Here is a 25,463-nt window from a genome sequence, read left to right as displayed (position 1 = left end):
TATGAAAAGGAGGTAGGAAAAGGGGAATGATTCAACAGGAGACACACCTTGATATCATTGTCGATGCCACCAGAGATAATCTGATCACTGGTGTCATTGAAGGTCACAGTCAATACCTGGTAGGTATTCTGAAATGTCTGAACAGCTGCTTTCTTCCGGATATCCCAAAGCTGAAATGAGAGAATCCAGATGTCCAATTAACAGTACAACTTACTCCCACTGCAAAATTTTTCCAGTTTAAGAGCTCAAGTATAATTACAGCACAATGTAATTAAAACAATGGCTGCTCATAGACCCTAAACTCCCTAGTGCTCCTGAGGATCCACATCAAATGCATCAAACGTTTATTAAGCACCTACAGTATACCGTACCTTGCTAGGCACTGAGCATATGATGACAAAAATGAAACAATCCCTGCCCCCAAGATGACCTTACACTGGGGGAGACAACATACACCCAACACGTACACATGCTCTGTCTCTCTCTCTCCAAGGTAGCAGAGAGGCAGTGTGGCCTACAGGATTCAGAGCTGGCTCTGAAGTCAGGAAGGCCTAGGTGTTCAACCTGCCTCTGTAACTCTAGGCATGCCACTTCATCTCTCACTGCTCCAGGCAGCTCTCTAAGGTAAGAAGCTAGAGAAGGTGCCAACTTGTACTGCTGAAAAACATTCCCCTCCAGGAGACCCCTACATTGAGGAAAACAAAGCCCTATTCCAGATACACAAGGTATTTGAGAAGGATGGTAGTTGGGAAAGATCTTGGCAACTAGCATGAAGGGGAGGGGAAAGAAAGGAGGTATTTCTATGAAAGGATAGAGGGATACAACTCTACTGACATGTGGGACTTGTTGGATCAAACCAATTTGGCCTCAAATATGTATCCCTCTGACATGGCTCCATTTCACAGATATCCATGAAATGGACCCCCAGAAAGGTGAACTGCCCATCTGCTTCCTGGCCAACATCATTGCTATTAGGGCGGCTAGGTGGTGCAGTGAATAGAGCACCAGCCCTGGAGTCAGGAGGACCTGAGTTCAAATCCAGCCTCAGGCACTTAACACAAAACTAGCCATGTGTAACCTTGCGCTAGTCACTTAACCCCAACTGCCCCTCCAAAAAGAAAAAAAAAACCATCACTGCTGTTTGTCTTTGCTGTCAGTTGTTTCAGTCATTTCAGTCATGTCTGGTTCTTCCCGACCCCAAAGATAGTAGGGCGGTTTGCCAGTTCCTTCTCAAGCTCATTTTACAGATATGGAACTGAGGTAAACATAGTTAAGTGACTTGCCCAGGGTCACACAGCGAGTAAGTGTCTGAGGTCAGATTTGATCTCGTGTGGATGAGTTTTCCTGATTCCAAGCTGACAGCTCAATTCACTGTGCCACCTGCTGTACTTAACTTAGAGATGGAATGGAAGAGAGTGAGGTGACTCCATACTCTGTGAGTGCAGAGAACCTGGAGAAGGTCTCAGAGAATCTTACAGCACGGAGCAGGAGTCACAAGGTCTGGACTTGAGTCGCAGTCCTGTTATTCACACAGTGACTTTGGGTAAGTCACTTTACCTCTTAAGGTCCCTGCCTTTCACTCTTAACATTTTATAAATCTTTGGGATTAATCCAGAGGGAAGAAGACTTCTGGCTCACATTTATAATCTTCAATGTTTCAGATTTATTACATCACAGAGGGCCACAAGAGCCCTCCTGCTCCGAGGGCACACTCAAAGGACACTGTTCTAAATTATAGCAAACTGCTAAGGGGCAGGTAAATAGAGACAAAGGAGAACATTTTGATTACATGATGTCAAATACAGCACCCACCTCAATTCAATGGACCAAATGTTTTTTGACCTTCCCACCAAAGGTCAGAGATATGGCTTTCATGGTATTACCTCAGAAGGCCTCCCTACCTCTGTACCTGAAATATTTCAAAGATGAAGACACACTGTGTATTATGGAAAGAGCACAGGATTTGCAGGCTCTGTCAGAGGTCCTGGATTCAAATTCCAATCTTGTGATTGGAAATTGGAAGGAAACTTTTACAAGATTCTGCCCTTCTTCTATTCTTTGGGTCTCGGTTTCCTCAAATGAAGTGGTTGGAATAGATGCTACGCTCCCTTTCAGCTGGAAATCCTATGATTCCATCAGACAAAAGCCTATGAACTCTTAGGGTACCTCATTAGCTCATTACTCTTCCTGAAACATCACTTGGCACACAGTATCCACTATCCTGCTCAAACACCTTCAATGGATCCCTAGTGCTCATATGATTAGTCTAAACTCCCTTGGACAGCACTGGCAGCCCTCCATTATTTGACTATGACCTACTTTTCTGGTGTCATTTCCCAATGACCCACTAAACAAAGCAGCTGTCTCATCTTACAGAAACTGGTCGTTTTCCTTAAGTGCAAATTTGATCATGTGACTCCCTTGATCAACTCCAACGGCTTCCAATTGCCTCTAGGACAAATATAAGCTCCTCTGCCTAGCATTTAAAGCCCTGAAAAACCAGGCCCCAACCTATCTTTACAACCTCAAAGTAAAATACTCCCTCCCTCTTGCATTCCATGATTGAGCCAAACTGGCTTGCTCTCCTCACAAGTCCTTTGCACTGGCTGTCCCATTATCCCTGAAAGAGTTCCTCCTTAGCTCTTCTTTATGGAACCTCTTTCTTGATCTAAGATGCAGTTCAAATAAAAAATAATTTAGCTCAATTACCCAGTATAAGATAAACACTAAAACAAACTACCTGGGAAATAACTCCCTATTTAATAAGAAATGCTAGAATAACTATAAAGCAGCCTGGCAGCAATTGGACTCAGAGTAACATTCAACACCATATTCCACAAAAAATTTGAAATAGCTAAGTGACTGAATATTAAAGATCATGCCACTAAGAACTCAGAACAGGAAACCATTTACATTTCATGGCTAAGAGTATGAGGATAAATTCTTATCAAACAAGAGAGAGAAGCTATTAGAAAAGATAAAACAACTTCCATTATATAAAATTTATTTATATGAAAGCTTTTTTTTTTTTAAGCAATTGAGGTTATGTAACTTGCTCAAGGTTATACGGCCAGTTATTTCTGGGTGTGGTGCTAAGTATCAGAGCCCGGATTCGATCCCTGGTCATCCCGACTCAGGCAGGTGCTCTTGCTCGCTGTGCTACCTGGCCACCCCAGATGAAAGCTTTTACACTCCAAAATTAACCTACTTAGGAATAATAGAAGACTAATGTTCTAACGAGGAAAAAAAAAATCTTTGTATCAAATAGCTCTGATAAGGATTCAATATTCAAGACATATAGGCAATTAAATATACATAAAACCAAAAGTGAGCTTTGGAGGTGTGTACTGTAATGCCCATGCCCTACATGACACAGAAATACTGCTGAGGAGATTGAAAAATAAGGGTCACAACCATAACCCGCAAGTGAGTCTGGGTGATGCCCGTGATTGAGAATTTTGCAAGGCCTTGACTACTGGCTATTGGCTATTCTAGAGTCCTGAGTCTTGAGCAAGAGGCAGGTTTCCTAATGAGTTTAACCTAATTTTTTATTTTGGACTTAAAACAAAAAAATTTTATATAGCAACACACTAAAAGAGAATTGTAAATGAATTCATGAATCTATTTCATATTACTTGTTATTTAAAAGCAAATTACAAATTCCACACACTTTCAAAACTGTCCTGCTTGTCTGTGCCTTGAGTATCAAAAAAATATCTCAACGGAATTCTTTTGGGCATCACTACCACTAACTCCCCACTCTGACCCCAGTTCGAAAAAAGGGGGAAAAAAACCCAAAACCTAGTAACAAATTATCATAATCAAACACAACAAATTCACACGGGTAACAATGTCCAAAAACGTAAGCTAATGCCTATCAAGAAGTGGGGAACATATTTCATCATGTCCTCTGGATACATGGAAAAGTCATTGTTCTAATTGGAGTTCTTAAATTTATCAAAGCTGGTTTTTTTCACAATGTTTTTGTACTTTTATAAATTGTTCTCTAGGTCCTGCTCATTGTGTTCATTCTTACTGCTTGGGATTCTACTAAAATACATCTTTTGTCATTTCTTCCAGACCATTCATATTCTATACCTCTATACCACAATTTGTTCAGTCATTTTTCCAATTGTTTAAAAGGCAATCCAAGGTACCTCCTTAGTTGGGTTCTAGTCATGACTCAGCCCACCTCCTCTCCCCGCCTGCTACTCTGATAATTCCCCTTTTGAGATCAGGAAGTTTATTTTCCTTATAACTAGTCCCCATCTGGTATTATCCCCTTTTAAACTTTTCTCTCTCCACCATTCCCACTGTCTTCCTGTTGATTTCAATGTATTTCTACACCAAAATTCTCTGTGTGCACATGTGTGTGCCCAACTCTCCGTTGTCCATTTCCAGTGAGAAAAAGGTTTAACTGAAGCCTATTCTTCCCACCCCTTCATAATGTTTACATGGTCTTCTTTTCATGAGCTCCAATGATGAGAAATTGACAAACAGCAAGCTCCAATTTCTTCTTCCTTCTTTTACCTTCCATTCTATTTCCCTTCTTCAAATCCTCAAAACAGAATCAACACACTCCTAAGTCTCTTCTATCCCCCTCAATACCCTCTGAAGACATTAAGGTACTGAAGGGACACTTGTTTCTTTTCCCTTCAGAATGTGAACACCATATTATCCTACCACCCCTTCTGACTATTCAAGTACATTTATTTTTCTACATTTCTCTTTACTCTTCTTAAATTTGCATTTCAAAATTCCTGGTGTTTTCATCAGAAATACTTGGAAATTCTCTCTATTCCATTAAAACTCTATTTCCCCTCTGTAGGATTATATTTAGCCTTGCAGAATAGGTTATTCTTTGGTGTAAGACTGTATCATTTGCCTTTTGGAAAGATTTTGCTTAACCTTAATTTGCACAATTTAAAAACAAATGTTTGCTTAGGAATTTAGTATTCCTTAAATATGACTATGTGGAATGTATACATACCAGTTTTTGAAAAGTCTGGGAACATCCAACTATCTATGCAAGTGTACTGATTAGTAACACTAAGTATTTATAAGACTGCAAGCTCCTTGGAGTCAGATCTATTTCTGACCTTTGAATGCCCAGTCCCATAGCATAATGCCTTGAACACTTGGTAGGCACTTAATATACTGGCTGAATTCAACTGCTGTTTAATCCAAAGCAAGAACTTAACATGTACAGGTGCTGGAAATTCCAAGACAAAGAGGCTGATTTTGTCAATATGTGCACATATAAGTGTACTGTTTAGCTCATATTTACGTAGCAGTTTAACAAAGTGCTTTTCTAAAAACAATCTTGTGAAGTAGGCAATGACAGTACTGTGATTCCTGCTTCAAAGATGAGGAAACTGAGGCTGTCGAAGCTGGTCAAATGGCTGGTAGCACAATACAGATGTGAACCTTTGGATCCCAAGCAAATGTGTATACATTTAACAATGGGTTGCCAAAGCAGATGTTAGCCCATTTCTCTCCTTCACCTTTTATCTGCAAACTGCTACTATTAACAAACAGTAATTGTGGGGCAGTAGAGAAGGAAGACTTTATCAAAAAGGAACATGGTACAAGTTCTCATTTGATTAAGCACTGAATTAAAATTGTAAAACTCTAGATGACTTGATGAAAATAAAATCTATTGGATTCCACTCCTAATACCCTGAGGAGGTGGAGATAGGAGGATATCACATATTTGAGCCTTTTCAAGGTGGTGGATTTAGCTACAGGCTTTTTCTGGGAGTAGCTACTTTCTCAATAGAGAGTCTGTTAGAAGCAGCATAATACACTGAATTTGGAGTCTGAACACCTGCATTCAAAACCTGGCTCTGATACTGACCACATGTGTGACCTTAGACAAGTCACTTAACTTCTTATGGGCCTGAGTTTTCTCATTTGTAAAATGAGGGGTTGAATTAAATGATCTCTAACATCCCTTCTACTCTGAAATACAATCCTAATTTGAATTGCTTATCTGTACAATTCAAAAAAGTCTGAATGTGAATGACAGGAAAGCAATTCCAAAAGGAAGCATTCTAATATTCTGAAATTCATTTATGTGGTATAATCAATGATATAATTTATAACTCAACAAAGAGACAAACTGGGTCACTATTACCAGATACTATGCTGCCATTACGAATAGAAATGGAGTTGTCTGTTATAAAACATTCCTCATGGGAGGGTCAGGAGCTTCACAACACATGTTAGAAGAGAGGTAAGGTATTTAATCTGTGCACATAGTATGGCCACCTGCATCTAGAATACTATTATGCTTATGGGGAATGTCTTACTATTGACAACTTACAAACTGAGATGGCACCCTTAGATTTGAGATACTATAAGTGCTCTGAATGTAAAAATTTGCACTTTCCAAGGGATTAGACAAATGGCATGAAAATGTAAATTCTGGGCTGTTTGCCATACATGGAAAGTTTGCATCAAAACAAAATAAATTATAGCTCATCCGAGGAGAGAAAGGAGGGAGTCTGCTGCTCAAAAGATTCTACTTGCAGATTTTGTAATCTGTTTCTCAGAGAGTCCAGTAACACTGAGAAGGCCACACATGATCATTTTTATCTATCTTGTGTGAGGATGGATGTGACAATGGCCTGTATGATTGCTGTTTAAGGACCAGCAGAGCTCAGTTCAGAAGTTCATCACCAGAAGGCTAACCACTAAATGATGAAGACTAAAACAGGGACAGGCTGTAATCTACATAGATGGTGTGCCTACATTAAAGGGATCACAAAGTTTTAAAATACTAAAGAGGCATTTACTATCATCCTTTCTCATCCTAACTTTGGCTACTCAGCTAGTGGTATGCTTTTTGTAATCTGCTGGTGACTACTCCAATTGTTTAAAGCAACGTCCACTTAGTTATGGGATTTGGTATATCACAGTATATGCACAGAAGCCCATCCTGGTTCAGCATGGGTGAGATTAAAAAGCCTCTAAAGTCACATGTGCAGAGCTGAAATCCCATACATGTCATATGAATGAGAAATGGGGGCTGGAAGCCTGAGAAGGTCAATTAAGAATGTGAAACAAGGGCTCGGTTAGATAGAGAACTCTGGCCACACAGACCTCCTGGAATACTTGAGAGGCGGCACTGGGTGGTGCAAAGAGGGTTGGACTCATCCCCAGGAGAGACCTAGGCTCCCGTGGCAGCCCTAGGGCTTATCAGCTGTGTGATAGCAGTTGTCCCTCAGCCTCTCCAAATTCCAAACTTTGGTTTCCTCAGCTGTCCAATGGACCACCTCACAGGATGTCATGGGGATCAAATGAGACAATGTATGTGAAATAGTGTGGAAACCTCAATACGCCCTGGGAATGTAGACAGAAATGATCCTCACTCTTTGCTGCTACAACTTTATGCTATTACCATACATTTTTAGCATTTATTCTAGATCTAGTATTTATTCTAGAATTGTCTCAATCCAACCCCTCTGACTAGACCACCCAGTCAACTGAGGAACACCATGGTGATGAGGAAATCTCTTGTTCTAAGAGAAATGGTGTGGAATAGTAGACAGAACCACCCTTACTTAGTCAGGAAGAGGTGGGCTCAAGTTCCATCTCTGACATGTATGGGTTATGTGACCCTGGACAAGTCACCTACCCTCTCAAAGCCCCAGGCAACTCTCTAAGACTAGAAGTTGCGAACAGGTGTCAATCTGCATTGGTAGAGGACGTTCCTCACCAGGAGTTTCCCTACACCAATAAAATCAGAGGTTTGAACCAAAAAAAAAAAAAGTTCTCAGAATGAATTTACTCCAAGAGGACATATGCCCACATATATAAACAAGATTAAACAGAGAGGTAAATAGAGATATGAAGAAGCAATAATCCTATATTAGACTCCTTTAGGAAGATAAGGCTCAAGAACAGAGAGAAATCAGAGAAACAACCCAGAAGCAGAGTCAGGATTTATTGATTTGTTGTCCCAAGGACAACAATGGGCTTGATGAAATTCAGAACAGGGGAGATCTGGCCAAGTAACTTTGAAGCAGAGATCTTCTAGGAACTCACCTCTGATGTATAGCCCTGAAAAGGGAAGTACTAACAACAATGGGGCCTAACCATGGCTCACTCATGCCAGGAGAAAAGAAAATCTTCTGGGAGAGAATTTGCATATAATATATCCAAGTACTGGTCTGAGGTCTACAGAGAATCATATAACTAGCTCCCTGGAAACCATAGGCAACAATCACACAGTACAAGGGTTTTCAGAAGGGATAGTGAAGATGCTACCCAGAAAGTCACATTCCTCCCCCTCCACATACTTATTTGGAGACCTCATCAGCCTATGCTGGATTCTCTATCACATTCTCTATCTATATTTCTATGTAGAGATATACCTGGTCTATGTTCTACTCAGTATATTTTGGTTTTAAGGACTTGAATTGGAGGTAGGAACAGATCCATGACCTCCTGCTTTATGGTTTAGAAATGGAAAGCAGAGTTAATATGGGCAACTCCAGGGAACATATGGAAAGGCTGGTTGCTGCAGCCTAGCTTTCTTTGTGCAAGGATGTGGGAGCCAGGAAAGGTGGTGGGGAGAAGACAGAAGCAGCCAGGTACAAGGCTCCAGCACAAGAATCAGTGAAGTTTCATAGGTGAGGATAAAGAATTTACTCTTCAGTTGAGATTAATGTAAATGATAATGATAAATGTAAAAGTTACTGCTCAGCATGTAGGACTATACATGTGACTGATTACTCCTCTGAACTGAAGCAGACCTGCTGACTAATCAGACTAGTGGGATGAGTAAAAGCATAAGATTAGATGAACAGAATGAGCTGTCCAGCTAAATAATCTCATGTCATCCACACGCTTTAAAGAAAGCCAGTGGCCCTTCTGCCTGGCCACAGGAGCACGTCAGTCATGCACAAAAGGCAATCTCACTCCGCCCACCCATGAGACACTCAGCCCTCAATACTTCAAGAGCTTCTCCTGTTACTGATTGCCCTTCCAAATGCTTCCTGGTTAGACGGAGAGAGCCCTGATCGATGCTTCTCAAAGTCAGGGGAAATATGAAGGACAGACGGCCACTCTCCGAGGCTCAGTGTCCTCAAAAAGAAAACAAGTGAGGCAGACTAGAAGGTCGTATGGGTTGTAAACTGTTCTTCTCATCCAAGTTCTAGGCCTCAATTTCCAGCCAACTTCCAGGGGAAGCCTCACACACAGGAAAAGTGGGCAGTGCACTGCACAGCCGCATCAGGACCTTTACTCAAAATGAACTGTTTTTCAGGCACCAGCTGGATTTGCAAAGATTACTAATGTCCTTCTAGACTTTCCTGGGGGGGGGGGGGAAGACATAAAACAAACAAAATCAGCCTCTCTAATTCCTGCCAATTTTCCCCAGGGGTTTCTATATCTTCCTCTTCTATAATCTCCTACCTCCATTTGGAAAAAAAATGAATAAAACAATGGAGACACAGTGTTCATGCATTGGTACTTGGCTTGCTCAGAGTTTTCCTACAAGCTCTGGAATAGGAAGATTTCTTTGTAAATCTATCAAAGTCAGCTAAGACAATGGAGTCCTGGTCATCACAAAGTCCTGGCAACACCAGCATGCTCCCTGTGTTCTATAGCGCCCTATGATTTCCAAAGCACTTTCACCTACATATATTCTCTCATTTAATCATCACAACAGCCTTGTAGGTGGGTAGCCCATTCTATAGATAAGTTTAGAGACCATATGGTGGAGCAGACAGAGCTGGCCTCAGAGTCAGGAAGATTCAATTCCCACCTCTTCCAGGCAGTGGAACCCTGGACAAGTTCCATAACCTCTGAGAGTCCCAGGAGACTCCTAAACTGCAGAGAAGGTCCTCACTGATTTTGGTACAGGAAATTGTTACTAGGAGTAGCTCTCTCTGTTGCTGAAACCACAGAGTCAGGCCATCTCAAAGATGGGGGAAAAAAGAGAAAGAAACATGAGCAGCCCAGAGCTCAGAAGAGTTCCTTAATTTGCCCCAAACCTCACCCAACTAGTGAGGGGTAGAACGAAGAATGGAAGCCAGGCTGCCTCTTTCCTGAAAGCTTGGCCTCTTAACAGTGCAATACAAGTTCCCAGAAGGCCTGGCAGCATGGTCTTTGCATCATTATAAATCAACATCCTTATGTAAGTAAATCTAACTAACTGTACACACAAAAAAGGGCTTCATTTGCAGATGAGATGGTAGCTGATGAACCGGAAAAAAAATGACCAGGCTCTCAAAAGAGTAATAAATATTCTCTTGGAACACGATTATTGATAACTGAAAATGCAATCATACCACCTGCCCAGGAGACATCTGAGTAAACCTTATTTTAGAGTCAGAATATGAATGGAATTTATGTAAGAATCATTAAGCACAAATGGACAGACAAAAGTGCAGTGTCAAACTCTGTAAGAATACCACGACTCGGTTTTACAGAAACTGAAATGGGAAAGGACACAATCTTCAGACGAAATTATTCTCTGGAGGCTAGCAGAGTACTATTTACTTCTTGGGGCAGGGGAAACAGATTGCCACTGGCACCTTAGACTCAGAGTCTAAGTGGGTCATGGGTCACAAAGTACTCTGTACATGTCCTTATTTGTACTTCTCAACAACTCTTGCCTGAGGCAGGTAGGTAAAGTCCTACCATGCCCATTTTACAAATGAAGAAATAGAGGCTCCGCAAGATTCACATTTGCTGAAGGTCAAATATCTAGTAAATGGCACCTGTGGGATTTAAACTTGGGCTTTTTGATTCCCTGTCCTCTGCTACTTCTCCTGGGCTAGATCCAGCCCCATGGGCTCAGCTCCATGTGGGTTTGCAGTTGTTGACTGATTGATTCCAGCTGCTTAGTAAGTTAATCGCTGGTCAGAACAGGGTCAGACAAAAGGCCATCAGATTTTTTTCAGTGGAAAATAATTACTAATATTATAGGAAAAACTCAATGCAAATATTCTGTTGGGTAGTTAACACAATCTTTGTATGTGGAAATCAGTGTATTCCTTCAAAACTCTAACCACCAAAGGAACTAAAGGGTTTCTACATGCAGTCTGTCTTTTAGTCCCCTTTGACTCGATGCCTGACAAAACTACCCAGAGTCTGAAATGTGGTAACAAAGGAAACAGTATAGTGGTTTAAATTTCATTACTGTGATAGCATAAACCTACTTTCAGGTAGTTATGATGCCACTAACTCTATGTGACCTTGGGCTATCTCTTATTCTCTCTGAGATGCCCATTCCTCTATCTGTAAAAGAAGGTTAGATTAAATGATTTTTAAAGTCCCCTCATGTTTACTATTTTATGCTTTATTTAATGCTTATTTATATATGTTTAACATATTTAATATTCTCAGATTTGAATTCCATGTTGTATATCCATCACCTGTTATTTCAAAGAATCTTTTGTCCTCAAAATAGAAATTTTCCTACATCTTTGTTTCAGGGGGCAAAATGGCATTACAACCCAGTTTAGAAGAAACAGGCTAATAGTATCCATCCTACTGGGAAAAGACCCATCAGAAGTTGGTGAAGTCCAAGGAAAGGATCATATCTACGCACCACCATGGCAACACCCACCTTAACAGTGCCGTCATCACTGCCAGTGCAGACTAGCTGGGGGCCCCTCCTGGCAGGGTAACAGGAATTCACAAAGGAAGTGTGCCCCTTCAGCCTCTTAATTCTCTCTCCAGTCTCACTATCCCACACAGCAACAGTCTTATCTGTGGAAGCTGAGAAGAGCATGCTGAAGGGTGAAGGAAAAGAGAGAAAGAAACAAAGAAAGATCAAAGTTGAGGTTAAAAACGGCACTAAATGGTTTTATTTTGTCCATCTGCCAGAGCCGTATAGGAGGTTCAAAAAAATCATACAATATGTAAAATATAATAAACTGCTAGGTAGCAACTGGTCTGAAAAAGAGCAGGGGAGGGAGAGTGGATTCTAAGTTTAACAACTCAGCAATGTGACGAGTTAGCTTTAAAATCTAACGTCACTTCTGGCTAGAGGGAGAGATGCGGAGAGTGCAGCACTACAGAAGAGATGATTCGTCTGTGTTCTGTACTTTGAGACCAGGAGCATGTTCAGTTCTAGGTTCTGTATCTGAGGAAGTACACTGATGATCCAGCAAGTGTCCAGAGGATAACCAGGTTAGTAAATGGATATGGTGAAGCAGAAAAAGCAATGGCACCGGAGGAAGAGGCCCTGGGTTCAAATCCTACTGTTGGATGCTTATACCTCTGTCACCTTGGGCAAGTCAATCACTCCTCCTCCCTGGGCTTTAGCTGCCTCACTTGAAAAACAAGGGGTAGGGGCAGCTTGGCAACACAGTGAATAGAGCACTGGCCCTGAAGTCAGGAGGACCTGAGTTCAAATCCCGCCTCAGACACTTAACACTTACTAGCCATGTGACCTTGCGCAACTGCCCTACTTCCCCCCCCTCAAAAAGCAAAAAATAAAAAACAAAAACAAGGGGTAACTGGACCAGATGGCCTCTAAGGACCCTTCTCACTTTATACCTACAGTCTTATAATCCTTGAGATCACAACTAAAGGGCCTGGAATTATTTATTTAGTTTAAAACTTCAAAGGGTTTAAATGGGAGGACATGACACAGCAAAACTTCCAGAGCTGTCATGTAGAAAAAGAACTAGATTTGCTCTTCTTGGCCCCAGGGGACAGAATTAGGAACAATGGGTGGAAACTGCATGAGGGAGATTTCAGTTTCATGTAAGAAAGAATTTCCTAATAATCAGCACTATCCCAAATCAGAATGGCCTCCTTGGGGCCTTCCCTTCACTACGGTCCTCTAAGCAAAGGCTGGAGGACCACTTGTTGGAGATTCTGTAGAGAGGATTCTTGTTTAAATATTTTGGACAAAATCATTTCAAATGTCCCTTCCAAAGCTGGAAGTTTGTGCCCTTAAAATGCTTTCTAGATTGAAATATTTACAAGGTTAGATCAATGGTTTCCTTAGCATAGGTATATCTTCCATGTCTTCTCATCCTTGTCTTTCCATTATGCCTCCAGATAATTCATCCCTACATGAGAGATGTTTTCCACCAATTGTTTAAATTCCTGAGAGCAAGCAGTGGTCTGTTCTATTGTTTCTCTGTACCCCATGATATCTTTTATATAACTTTTATGAATCATTGCAAATAAACTATAGTGTTAGAAACAAAATGCAACTTTCCACTGTATTTTGGGTTGCTTGTCATTTTCATCCTTCTGAGATTAGGATGGTTCATTGATTCATGTTCATATAATATTACCAGAAGAATATTATTATAACATATAATAATAAATACTATATAATGTTATATATTATATATAATACCATATAATATAAAGAATATTATATACCATATAATCTTAATATAACATTACCAGAAGAATATTACCTGCTGAACAGGTGAGCTTTTGTGGCAGAAAATAATTTGTAATCACTGAAAACATTGCCCAATTTTCCAAAGGTCATATCCTTCTCCTAATCAATCTTGGGAGCAAAACATTGTCCATGTGGGTGTTACAATTTAAATATCAAGACTGCTTTTCGTTTACTTTGTTTCTTCAGAGTATTTGGTTACATTAATCCCTTGTTTGGCAGGAAAAGAGCAAGATTTGAAATCAGAGAAAGCAGGTTCGAGTGTTAATTTTACTACTTCTATGACCTCAGGCAAGTTAATTCCCCCCAGTGGGTCTCAGCCTCCACATCTGCAAAATGCAGAGGTTGGCCAAGTTCTCCAAGATTCCTTCCAGCTCTGCATCCTATCATCCTTTCGCACTATGGATTAAGTTTTATAATGTTGCGGAGCTTGACACAATTAATACAATGTCTCCTTTGGACAGGATCATTTGGAGAACCTAAATATTAAGAGGGAAGGAAGCCTTTTGGATTCTGCACAGGGTATCCTCCATTATCCTGGCAAACGTTTCAAATAAGCATGTACCCTGGTCAAGTGATGTCAATATTTAAAATATAATTAAAAAATTATTTTCAAATGGCCATATTTGTCATATGATCATATGATGTTAAAGAGTGGGAGTGGGAGTAGGAGTGTGTGAGACTCCTTACAGAAACTTTAAGGTAGCCTTTTTTCCTACTATGTCAAATACTTTCACAAAAAAAAAAATCAAGTTCTGTGATGCTAAGGATTGCCTCTATATATGTATATAGCACCCACAGATTCTAAAGGCGAGAGACAGTACATGAGTCAGTAGCTGCAGTCTTCTCGTTTGCTGTTTTAAGTATAAGCACTGTTTGGGATTCTTTTTTTTGGAGGGGGGAGGGCAAGGCAATTGGGGTTAAGTGACTTGCCCAAGGTCACATGGCTAGTACCTGTTAAATGTCTGACACTGAATTTGTACTCAGGTCTCCCTGACTCCCAGGCCGGTGCTCTATCCACTGTACCACCTAGCCGCCCCTCTTTTCTATTTTTAAAAAACTGCCTTCGAGATACCCTGGAAAAACTCCTTCCTGAATGTCTTTCAAACTGCAGTGCCTACAGCCCAGGGTGCTGTGTCTTGGGTCTGGCCCAAGCACTCTTCAGCCTCATTTTAAAGGCCTTCACTACCTCTTCAAACAGTGAGTTAACTACAGGCACTGAATGAAGTGTTGGGAGTCTAAATGTAGCAACTGCACCATCCTGGCTCTTGAGAGAGACTGTTGCAGAAACAATGGCAAACAAATTCCAGTGTGTATGTGTCCATGGCCCCTCTTTTCTGGTTTTAGCTACAAACGTTCCTGGGACGGTTTGATAGCTGGAGCTCACACAAAGATCTTGACAGGGGTATTTTCTAAAATCCTCTTCAGTGTTTTATGATGTGACATGGTCCATAGTTTCCATGATTCTTCTTCCTAATATTTTACAAAAAAGTTTTAAGTCTAAATTGCCTTTGGTTGTCAAGTTCACTGGAAGATGAGGTAGTTTCTGGGTTCCTTTGCTCTTTTCCTTGAAGAATCTATTTATTATCCATTAAACTTCTCTAAAAAAAGAGAGGCAGAGGACCAGGAGTGGGGAACCTGCGGCCTCGAGACCACATGTGGCCCTCTAGGTCCTCAAGTGCAGTCTTTTGACTAAATGCAGACTTCACAGAAAAAAATCTCTTTGATAAAAGTCTGGATTCACTCAAAGGATTTGTTCTGTAAGGTTTGGATTCAGTCAAAGGGTCGTACTTGTGGATGCAAAGAGCCACATGTGGCCTTGGGGCTGCAGTTCCCCCACCCCAGTCTTGACCTTTATTTATTCTCACTTTTCAGAAGAGGCCATTTGTTTACACAGGTCGGGTTGGAATCATTTAACTGTAACAATGTCTTTTTTTTCTTAAGCTTGATTTCTCCTCATGTGATATTTATTTTAACTGTTCCTCAAATGAATTGATGATCTGAGTGGATGATCACCAATAACAGATTCTGAAATGACAAAGCTGACTTACATCCAGTCTTTTCCTCTCTATACAATCCATTTTATTTTTTAACAATATTATTTAGCACTTTACTTGTTCTCGAATAAAGCAGACAAAGTCTACTTTTAGAATAAGACTTTAGCTACTCAAATTCTTTGATCCCAAACCATCTTTCCAACCAAGTTTGTACCATCCACCTCTGTGCATACAATTAAAGAGAAATTAAATTAAGAACAAGACAAGCTCTTCCACACTATTATATCCTCTGCAAATGAAGTTGGAGATGCAATAAGATACAATTATCTTCTAGTCTGTCTGCTTAAGCTCAGAGCAAGCAAACTGAAATAACCAGCGTCCTATGAAATGATGTTTCTTCTCAGCCTTGGGAGTACAAAGAAACCAGTTCTGATCAACCTTTATCAGATTACGTAGGAGAATCTGTAAGCCGTGGTGGTCCCACTTGGCCACACCTTCTTTAGGTCTTCTAATTTCATTTGAAATGAGAGTGTCAATATGGATTTAGGTCAGCTAATCATGTTGTGTCAACTTGGGATCACTGGGCAGAGAGCAAAGTTAAATTAAAGTTTATAAAAGGTCTAAAAAGGATGTGATTTTTAACATCTTCTCAAACACTTTCTACCAGTCTGTTACAATCACTATAGATATGGAAGGGGGCTGCGTGAAACAAGCCTACTTTAAATTTCTATTTCATGGACAGCTATTGGCCAAAATAGAATAAATCTATCATCTTGTGGCCTATTGATGAGTGCCTCCATTAATCAGCCTGATCCTTGGAGAGCAGGCATGTAGCCTAGAGTCAGTATCATGCTGGAGACCTTTCTAGCTGGAGAGAATCTGCTAGAGCTTATACTCCTCTGGCACACCCCTCAAGACCCCAGGGTGCCCTGCACATCAAGATGGAGCACAGGAGAGGGCCTTTTGTGAGAATTAAGTGTCAGTAGGAGAAATAATGGCTGAGAGGCTAAGCAAGTGATCCAGCATACCCCAAGGCTTAAAAAGGGTCTAAAAGGTTAAAAATGGATATACAGTTTCTTATATCAGAGCTTCCTAACTGGGCAACTGGGATGACATCTTTAAAATTGTGTTCCACAGGGCGTCAATTCCTATTTTAGCTTATTGTGACATGCAAGACAATAGGGTGATAAACAAGAAAGCAATGGCTTTGGACAGTAGGGTCTCTGAGATTTATTAGGAGCTAACAATGAGAAGAACTAGTGTTAAATAAGCAATCATTCTTATAATACTGGTACTCACCTCCCATCTGTGTTATAATGTAATTCCATGACTGCCCCACTGTGTCCTTTCAGGGTGGCGTAGTTATCACAATCCCCATACACATTCCACAACACTGTGAAATAAACAGAGAAATGTCTGTAAACCCTACCAGGCACTAGTCCATCCAATGGGGCCTGGGGACTCTCAGTTATCAAAATTTGTTGGCTCATTAGACCCCAGATTATGGATGAGACAGAGAAAACAAGGTCTACATCAGACAGAGTTGGGACAGCCATTCCTTCTCTTACCTTGAGCACCTGAAGCTAGAAGAAATGAAGTCAGGTAGATTTTAATTCTTTAATTCCTGTCTCTCACCTGGCACCTCATGTTCTTTTGACAATGGTTTTTTTTTTTCTAGCACAAATGCACCCACCGGGAGAGTGGACCTCTCAAAAAATGGCTTCTGCCATGTTCTACCTCTCATTCTCCAGGACTTCCACTGCTTAGGGGAATGAAGTCAGCAGATAGACTGTCTCTTCAGTATATTCTGAAACTGATGTTAGCCACCTTCCCCTTACCTACAGAGTCATCTCAAGCCTTCAGCAAACCAAAAAGCAGCTGCTACTCACCACAAGACAATTAAGAATACCTTTATTAACATCACTCTCAGACTGCTTTGTACCTTTCCCCATTTCTTCTGTGTTCATCCTATCTAATGCTGGTACTCTCCACTCATCATACCTAACTGCTCCTCACTACACAAAACATTCCCTGCCCACAAAAACTCCCTTCAAACAAAAATTTTTTTTAAAAAGAAAAACAGCCTATCATTCAGGAATTTTATAGCTCTTCTTTTTTAAAAGATAAATCGCCTTTAAGGTTTTAAGAGTATACACAGCACTGTGTCTAAAGGAAAGGAAGTGTACGAACTGCTCACACAATCACTGAACATTTATTAAGGGCCTACTAAGTGGCAGGCACTGTGATAAGTACAGAGAATACAAAAATAGGCAAAAGACAGTCACTCAAGGAGCTTACAATCTACAATATGCAAACAAATGTATACAAAGCAAGCTATATACAGGACAAATAGGAGATAGAAAGAAAGCATTAGAATTAAGAAAGGTTAAGCAAGGCTTCCTGTAGAAGATGGGATTTTAGCTGAGACTTAAAAAAAGCCAGAGAGGTCAGTAGTTACAGTGGAAGGAGAGATTACAGTAATGGAGGAAGGCCAGAGAAAATGCCTGGAGCTGAGAGACAGGGAGAGTCTTGTTCTGGGAACAGTCAGGAGGCCCATGTAACTGGACTGAAGAATACTTATTGGGTAGTAAGGAGTAAGAAGACTGGAAAGGTAGAAGGCTAGGTTATGTGAAAGGCTTTGAATGTTAAAGAGAGCATTTTGTATTTGCTCCTGAAGGCAGTAAGAAACCAATGGGGTTTACTGAATGTTGGGGGGGAATTAGTGAGTTGTCATGACTAAACTTATGCTTTAGGAAAATCACTTTGCTGGCTGACTGGAGGATGGACTGGAGTACGGAGAGACTTGAGGCAGGCAAACGCACCAGCAGTTATTGAAATAGTCTATGTGTGTGGGGATGAGGGCTTGTACTAGAAGAGTAGCAATGTCAGAGAAGAGAAAGAAGCACATTTGAGAGATTTTGCAAAGATGAAATAGGCAGGCTTTGGAAACAGCTTGGATATGGGGGGCTGAGATGGTGAGGAACCAGGATGACTCCTAGCAGGGAGATGTTGCCCTTTATAGTAAAAGGGAAGGTAGGAGGGGGAGAAGGGTTTAGGGAAAGATAATGAGTTCTGTTTTAGATGTATTGAGTTTAAGATGTCAACTGGACATCCAGTTCAGGATGTCTGAAAGGCAATGAGAGACTCCTGTCAACAGGGAGGGTGGGGTAGGACAGGTAGTCATGTGAATCATCAGCATAATTAAATCCATGAGAGCTGATAAGGGCATGATCTGGAAGAGGATCCAGCGAAGAGGACAGAAAGAATAGTGAGACATGCAGGAGGAGAACCAGGAGAGAGTAGAAAACCAAGGGAGAATGGGGCTGAGAGATCAAAGAGAATGGTGACTGAGAAGAGGCCACTGGATTGGGTAACTAAGAGATCACTGGTCTCTTTGGAGAGAACAGTAGACTGTAAGGGGTTAAGAGAATGAGAGGAAAGTGGAAGCATCCCATTTTAGATGGCCTCTTAGAGGAGCTTTGCTACAAAGGGTCAGGGAACCTGTGGCCTCAAGGCCACATGTCGCCACACTTGAGGACCTAGAGGGCCACATGTGGTCTCAAGGTCAAAGGTTTCCCACTCCTGGTAGAATAGATATAAGGATAATAACAGTTAACAGGGATGGAAGGATCAACTGAGGAGACATGGGCATGTTTGTAGGTAGTAGGGAATGAGCCGGTAGACAGGAAGGGATTGAAAATAAGTGAAAGAGTAGAGAGGACAGAGGGGACAACCTGTTGGAAGAGACAGGATAGAATGGGATTGCCTGAACAAGTAGAGGAGTTAGCTTTGGTAAGGAGTAAGGCCACTTCATTATGTGAGGCAGGGGTGAAGGAAGAGAAGGTGGAAGAAGGCACCTTTCTTTTGACTCACTTCCCTTAGTAAAATGTAAGCTGGAAGTAAACAAAATTCCAGCAAGCTTCCTGTCCAGTTTAATCAGGCATCCTATGAAAAAGGTCTGGTGATTTCAGTGTACTGCCAGGCTCAAGTCAAGTCCAAGGTATGACATAGCAGACAAAAAAAAAAGCTTATGCTGTCCTAGGATGCACAAAGAGTCACAGTATCCATAATAAGGAGATAAGAAGTTCACAATACACTGCTCTGGTCAGAGCACATGTGATAGGCTTGGTTTGGGGTAGCACATGCTGAAAAGAACATGGGTTAAGACCTAGAATACATTCAAAAGAGTGATTAGAATGTGAGAAGAGTGAAGTCCATATTATTAAAAGTCAGGTGAAAGAACTGGGGATGCCTAATTTAGAGAAGAAAAGCCTATGAGGACATGTGGAAAAGGAATCTCACATTCTGCTTGGCCAGAGAGGGAAGGATTGGGACCAATGGGTATTAGACTGGCAGACTTAGGGCTGATGTAAATAAATACTTCCTTAATAAGCATGGTGACCCTAACACATTTCAGTATCCTTTCTATTTTCCCTTAATTCTTCTCTTCTAGAGTAGCTGAAATTCATACTATTCTTCCTCAATAATCTCATCTTCTCACATACTGAGTGATTTCTGTGAGAAATTACTTGGAATACATTTAGGTGGTGGTTTATATCTGACAGTTTGTATGTCTCCTAAAGAGGCAGGCAATAGAGATAATGGTTATGAAAACATGTTTTTATAACTGAGCCCTGAGATAAAGATGGAGTTGGAAGTCAGACTGGGCCTATAAAGTAATATGCTAATTTTCTCTTCTTTTCCAGATTCAAGGATCAGCAACCCAGCTAGCCTCCCTCCTGCCCCCGCTCTGCATTCTTTCCCTTTATTTCTCTCTTTCCCCTCTTGTCCGCCTTTCTCTCTCTCCTTCCCCTCTCCCTCTGTATGTTTCCCTGACACCCCGCCCCCACCCCCCGCTGGACTTCTATGTATAGTACTGTAGCCTTCAAGGTATTTTCAAGACATTAACTGCTTAAAGATGAAGTATTACAGAAGATACATAAACAATGACTTACAGATGAGCCGGTCAAATCCTGCAGATGCTAAGGTGGATCCGTTGGGATGGAACTTGCTACAGTATACTTCCCCTTCATGTCCTGACAGCAGCATGATGGGAGCCTGAAGGGAGGAACACCTTGGAGGACCCTAAACATACAAAAGAAAGGCAGGCTGGCCACTTTATACATGGATTTAGGGTGAAGATGAGTGGTTGTTTGTTTTTGGGGGGAAGGAGAGGAAGGATTAGAGAGGGAAAAGGGGACAGATCAAGAAAAAAAAGGATACAAAAAAAGCAATTTTTTTTCTTTTTAAAGATCAAATAGATAAAAAGAAATGTTTTTTTTTCCAAATTAAAAGAGGATTAAATCACAACTAACTCTGAGTATCAAAACTATTGTGTCTTTCCTACTTTATCACCAGTCTTAATTGTCTCCTAAAAAACAGTGAGTCAATCAATATGAACTATGTGTCAGGGAATACAAAGAAGGTGAAAAACATAGTCCCTATCCTCAAAGAGTTTATGTCTTAATGGGCAAGATGATATACAAATTACCTTCTATATATAGGATAAATACAGAGTATGTGGAATGTAATTTCATAGGAAAGACAGCAGTAGTGAGAAGATGGGAGGGGATACACGGAAAGGCCTCTTGCAGAACGGGGGGACTGAGATGAGTCTTAAAGAAACCCAGGAGGCACAGATGAGGAAGGAGAGTAGGTTAGGCCCAGGGAACAAGCAGGGAAAAGGCATGGGGTCAGGTGATAGACTGGACAGCAAGGGTGCCGGTGTCATCGGACCAGAGGGAAACATAGGATTGGGGAGACAGGCAGGGGACAGGTTGTGAAGAGCATTAAATGTGAAATAAGAGTATTTTCTATTTGATCCTGGAAGCAACAGGGAGCTACTAGAATTTACTGAGTGTCAGTGTGTGTGTGTGAGTGAGTGAATGAGTGTGTGTATGTGTGACAGAACAGACTCCACCACTAACTCAATTTCAATAAGCTGTTAAATGGTTAGATGCAGAGACTGTCCTGGAGACCTCACAGAGCTGCTGTGCCAATAAAATAAGATAAAATATGTCAAATTGTTTTGAAAAGTTTGGCTACAGTAACTTATTCAACTGCTTACTAATTCAATTCATCATGTATTTCTTGAGCTTCTACTATGGCTGAGGTACAAATGCTAGGTGCTAGGGATACACATACAAATATGAAACCTGGGACTTACATTTTCTTGGAGACAGGGGCATATAACGTGTGCACAGATAAGTCAATTAAAGATAATATGGGTGGGCACTAATAGCCGGGGGTGATGGGATCCTGGAGAAGCAGGGAAGACTTCATGGCAGATGCATTCAAGATGAAGGAAAATATAGATTATGAAAGATAGAAACAAGGAAGGTGTACACTCTAGGAATGAGGGACGACAGAAGTAGGACACAGAAAAGGCTGCATCTGGTAATCCAGCACAGTTGAAGTATAACCTATCCAAAGTGGCAGAATCACAATAGTCCCTGGCATTTATAGATCATATCCCATCTATGTTATCTCATTTGACCCTCAGAAAAAGTAAGGAAATTACTCTAGGTATTATCCCCCCTGCCCCCCCCACCTTTATGGTGAGAAAACCAAGGGCCGGAGACAGGTCCAGTGATTTGCCCATAGTCCCAGAACTACTAAGATTGTCCAAGGCCATACAGCTAATAACAGGTCAGAACTTGAATCCAAATCACTTGATGCTCAAACTAATGCTCTTTGTCCTAGCTGGGCAGCCTCTCACTGGACATCCATCACCACTCTCAAAGATATCACAGTCTACTAGGGTAACAAAGCACTAATACAGAACACTAGGATATACAACATTACATGACAAATACACTGCAGTATAAATAGGCCTATTCAAGGTGTAAAGAAGTCGAATGTAAATAAGCAGGGAGATCACCTGGGCTGGTTTATAAAAGGGAAAGAGCCCTGGGACTGGAATTAGGAGACATGGGTTCAAATTCTGTCTCTGCTCTCCAAGAACCACCTAATATGTAAATTGAAGAGGTGGACTAGGTCATATCTCAGGTTTTTCCTAGCTCTAAATCATATGCTCCTAAGTTAAAAGGGCTGTGCAAGCACCAGGCATCTAGTACAGTTCTTATCTCTTTTTGTCCATAGACAACAGGGTAGTACTGAAGCCAAAGACTTGGACATTGAGGCCTGCCTACATCCTCCACATTTCATATTACCTTGAACAAGTCAATTCCACACTCTGGGCCTCAGCTTGTCCCTCTAAAAATTAGAGGACCGGACCAGACAGTGTCTAAGGGCCTTTTAATTGCTAAAACTTATGATCACAAGATCTTTTTCAGTCAATGTACATTTATTAAGTGCCTACTAGGTGCTAGGCACTGTGATAATCGAAGGGAATTCAAGGATAAAAGACAGTCCCTGCTTTCAAGGAGATCTAATGAGGGAGACCACATGTAAACAATTATGTAAAAACAAGCTATGTACAGGATAAATAGGAAATAATCAATAGAAGGAAAGCCCTAGAAATAAGGGAGATTGGGAAAGGCTTCCTGTAGAAGGTGGCATTTTAGCAGAGATTTAAAGCCAGGAGGTGGAGATTAAGAGGGTGAACATTTCCAGGCATGGGGGGGATGAGCAGTGAAAATGCCCAAGATTGGGAAATGGACAGTCTTGCTCCAGGAAGAGTCAGGAGGCCAGTGCCACTGGAGGGTTGTATAAAATATATGGGGGTGGGGGATGGGACTGCATACTAAGTTATGAAGGGCTTTGAATTTGAAACAGGATTTTATTTGATCCTGGAGATGATATGAAGCCACTGCAGTTTACTGAATGGAGATGTTATGGTAAAACCTAAGATCACTTAGACAGCTGAGTGGAGGATGGACTAGAGTGGGAAGAGACATAAACACCAAGCAGTAGATTATTGCAATAGTCCAGCCCTGAGATGATGGAGACCTGTACGGGTGTATTAACAATGTCAGAGGAGAGAAATGGGTATATGTGAGAAATAGTGCAAGAGACCCGACAGCTGGAGATGTGAGACTGGAGCTCAGCAGAGAGATTAGGGTAGAGTAGAAAGATTTTAGAATTGTCAGCAAAGATATGATAAATAAATACAATGGAAGCTAATGAGATCACCAAGTAAAGCAGTATGAAGAGAGAAGTGAAGAGGGCCCAGGATGAAATCCTATGGGACACTCCAAGTTAGTGAGTGTGACCCAGAAGAAAATCCAGGAAAGGAGACTGAGATGGGGCAGTCAGAAGGTAGGAGAAGAAGTAGGAGAGAGTGCTATTCCAAAAGCCAAAAGAGAAGAGAGTACGAAGGAGAAGAGGGTGATCAATAGGGCCAAGGGTTGAAGAGAGGTCAGGAAGGATGAGGATTGGGAAAGAGCCTTTGAATTTGGCAACTGAAAGATCAATACTAACTTTGGAGAGAGAGGTTTCAGTTGAATGATGAGCTCTGAAAACAGACTAGAGTGTTAAGAAAGTGAGCGGAAAGAAGTGGAAGCATCTATTGTAAACAGCCTTTTCAAAGAGTTTAGCCACAAGAGGAGGAAAAACAGCTTAGAAGAGAAAACTGGATCAAGTGAGGGTTTTTTGAAGATGGGAGAACATATCTGCAGGCAGCAAGAAAGCAGCCAATAGAGAGGAAGAGGCTGAAGATAATGAGAGGGTATGACAGAAAGGGCAAGCACCTGGAGAAGACAGGACAGAATGGGATCACAGGTGCAGGAGGAGGGGTCAGCCTTGGGGAGGAAAAGGGCCACTTCATCAGGTGAGACAAGGATGAAGAAGGAAACAGTGGCAGAAGACACAGGAGTGACATGACATGAAGAAGGGAAAAGAGAGAGCTCGGGGAGGATACTTTCAGTTGTTTTTTTTTTTTTTCTGCAAAATACGAAGCAACGTTCTCAGCTGAGAGAACAGGAAGGGAAGCCAAGAGAAGTCTGAGACAGGATGAAAAGGTTTTGAAGAGCACCCGTGGGGGTGTAAAAGGATTGTCCGGTAGCACTGAAGGCCAACTGAGGTTATGGAGCATATCGTAGGCGGCCCAACGAGCACGACTTTGTGATTTTCTTCAACCTCCTTTAGCAGCAAGTGAGGAGGAGCCAGTGGATGTTTTCAAATATTGAACGGGCTATCACGGAGAAAAGATCTTTTTGCTTGTCCCTTCCCGCCTCCAGCCAGAATCAACGGGAAAGACGGGCAGATTCCATTTCAATAGAACAAGGACAACAAATCCTAACTCTGAGGACTAAGCGCTTGAGAACGGGCAGCACTGGGAAGAAACTGAGATCTCCCTCAGGGCAAATGCGCCCCCAAAGGGGGAGGCTGGCTGGTCACCTACGACCTCTTTGGGTCTCGGGTTCACGATCTGTAAAGTGAGGGCTCTGATTCAGAAAAAGTCTACGGTCGCTTTCGGCTCTGACAACCCAGGCATCCATAACCGCTCGGAGCCTCAGTTTCCATCTCTTTAAGGTGAGGGGGCTGGGTTGTGAAGGTCTCTCTGAGGTCCCTTCTAGATCTGATGGAGGAGGAGGAAGGAGAGAAGAGGGAATGGAGGAAGAAGGAAAAAAGAAAAAAGGACGGGAGAGGTGGGGGAGGAGACAAGACCTGACAGGACTCGTTGGGACGGGGCCGGCGGACGGGGCCGGCGGCCGGGCCCACTCGCTAGGTCACTTACCGCTTGCAGCAGGGCCCCCGGCGGCGGCTGCTGCCCCGCAGCAGGTCCGGTCCCGGCCCCCGGCCCCGCCGCTCCCAAAAGCAGTTCATGACGGGGCCGCTTGAGGGGAACGAGCGGCAGCTCCGGGGCCTTCCGCTTGTGCTGCTCGATCATGGCCGCCTCAAGTCGTCCGCGCCGCTCAGTCCACAGGCCGCGCCGGGGTTTACGGTCCGGCTCCCATTGGCTAAGATTGTCCCTTCCCACCTAGAAACTTCCGTCCTTGGCCGGGCCAATCAATTTCCTGCGTGGCAAAGGGAGCGTAATTAATTCCTTCTCAGCCCTTCTTATTGGACAAAGGCCGAGGTCTTCGCTGAAAAATATCGGACTGTAATTGGCTACTATGTATGAGGAGGGACACGAAAAAACTTCCTGTGAAGACTACTTTTGTTAACTTTTCCTTGCTTCT

The 25,463-nt window shown here is 41.9% G+C and overlaps 1 protein-coding gene across 1 annotated transcript in view; it reads right to left on the bottom strand.

Moving 5' to 3' along the window:
• The window catches only part of SNRNP40 (small nuclear ribonucleoprotein U5 subunit 40), a 45,115-nt gene extending 19,884 nt beyond the window's left edge, over window positions 1–25,231 (bottom strand). The window contains exons 1-5 of the mRNA XM_069078483.1: window positions 25,019–25,231; window positions 20,334–20,463; window positions 16,678–16,771; window positions 11,582–11,747; window positions 48–170 (exon numbers count right to left, since the gene is read on the bottom strand). Coding sequence (XP_068934584.1) covers window positions 48–170; window positions 11,582–11,747; window positions 16,678–16,771; window positions 20,334–20,463; window positions 25,019–25,171 — 666 coding nt within the window. The 5' untranslated portion in view covers window positions 25,172–25,231. The remainder of the gene's footprint in view (window positions 1–47; window positions 171–11,581; window positions 11,748–16,677; window positions 16,772–20,333; window positions 20,464–25,018) is intronic.
• Window positions 25,232–25,463: the final 232 nt, after the last annotated feature.

The sequence above is a fragment of the Petaurus breviceps genome, unplaced genomic scaffold (genome assembly GCF_028583685.1).
Source record: "Petaurus breviceps papuanus isolate PSGF00001 unplaced genomic scaffold, PetGlider_PUasm1.0 91041, whole genome shotgun sequence".
Taxonomy (NCBI): Eukaryota; Metazoa; Chordata; class Mammalia; order Diprotodontia; family Petauridae; genus Petaurus; species Petaurus breviceps.
The sequence above is the reverse complement of the archived record's forward strand: the minus strand, read 5'-3'. Positions and strand labels throughout refer to the sequence as shown.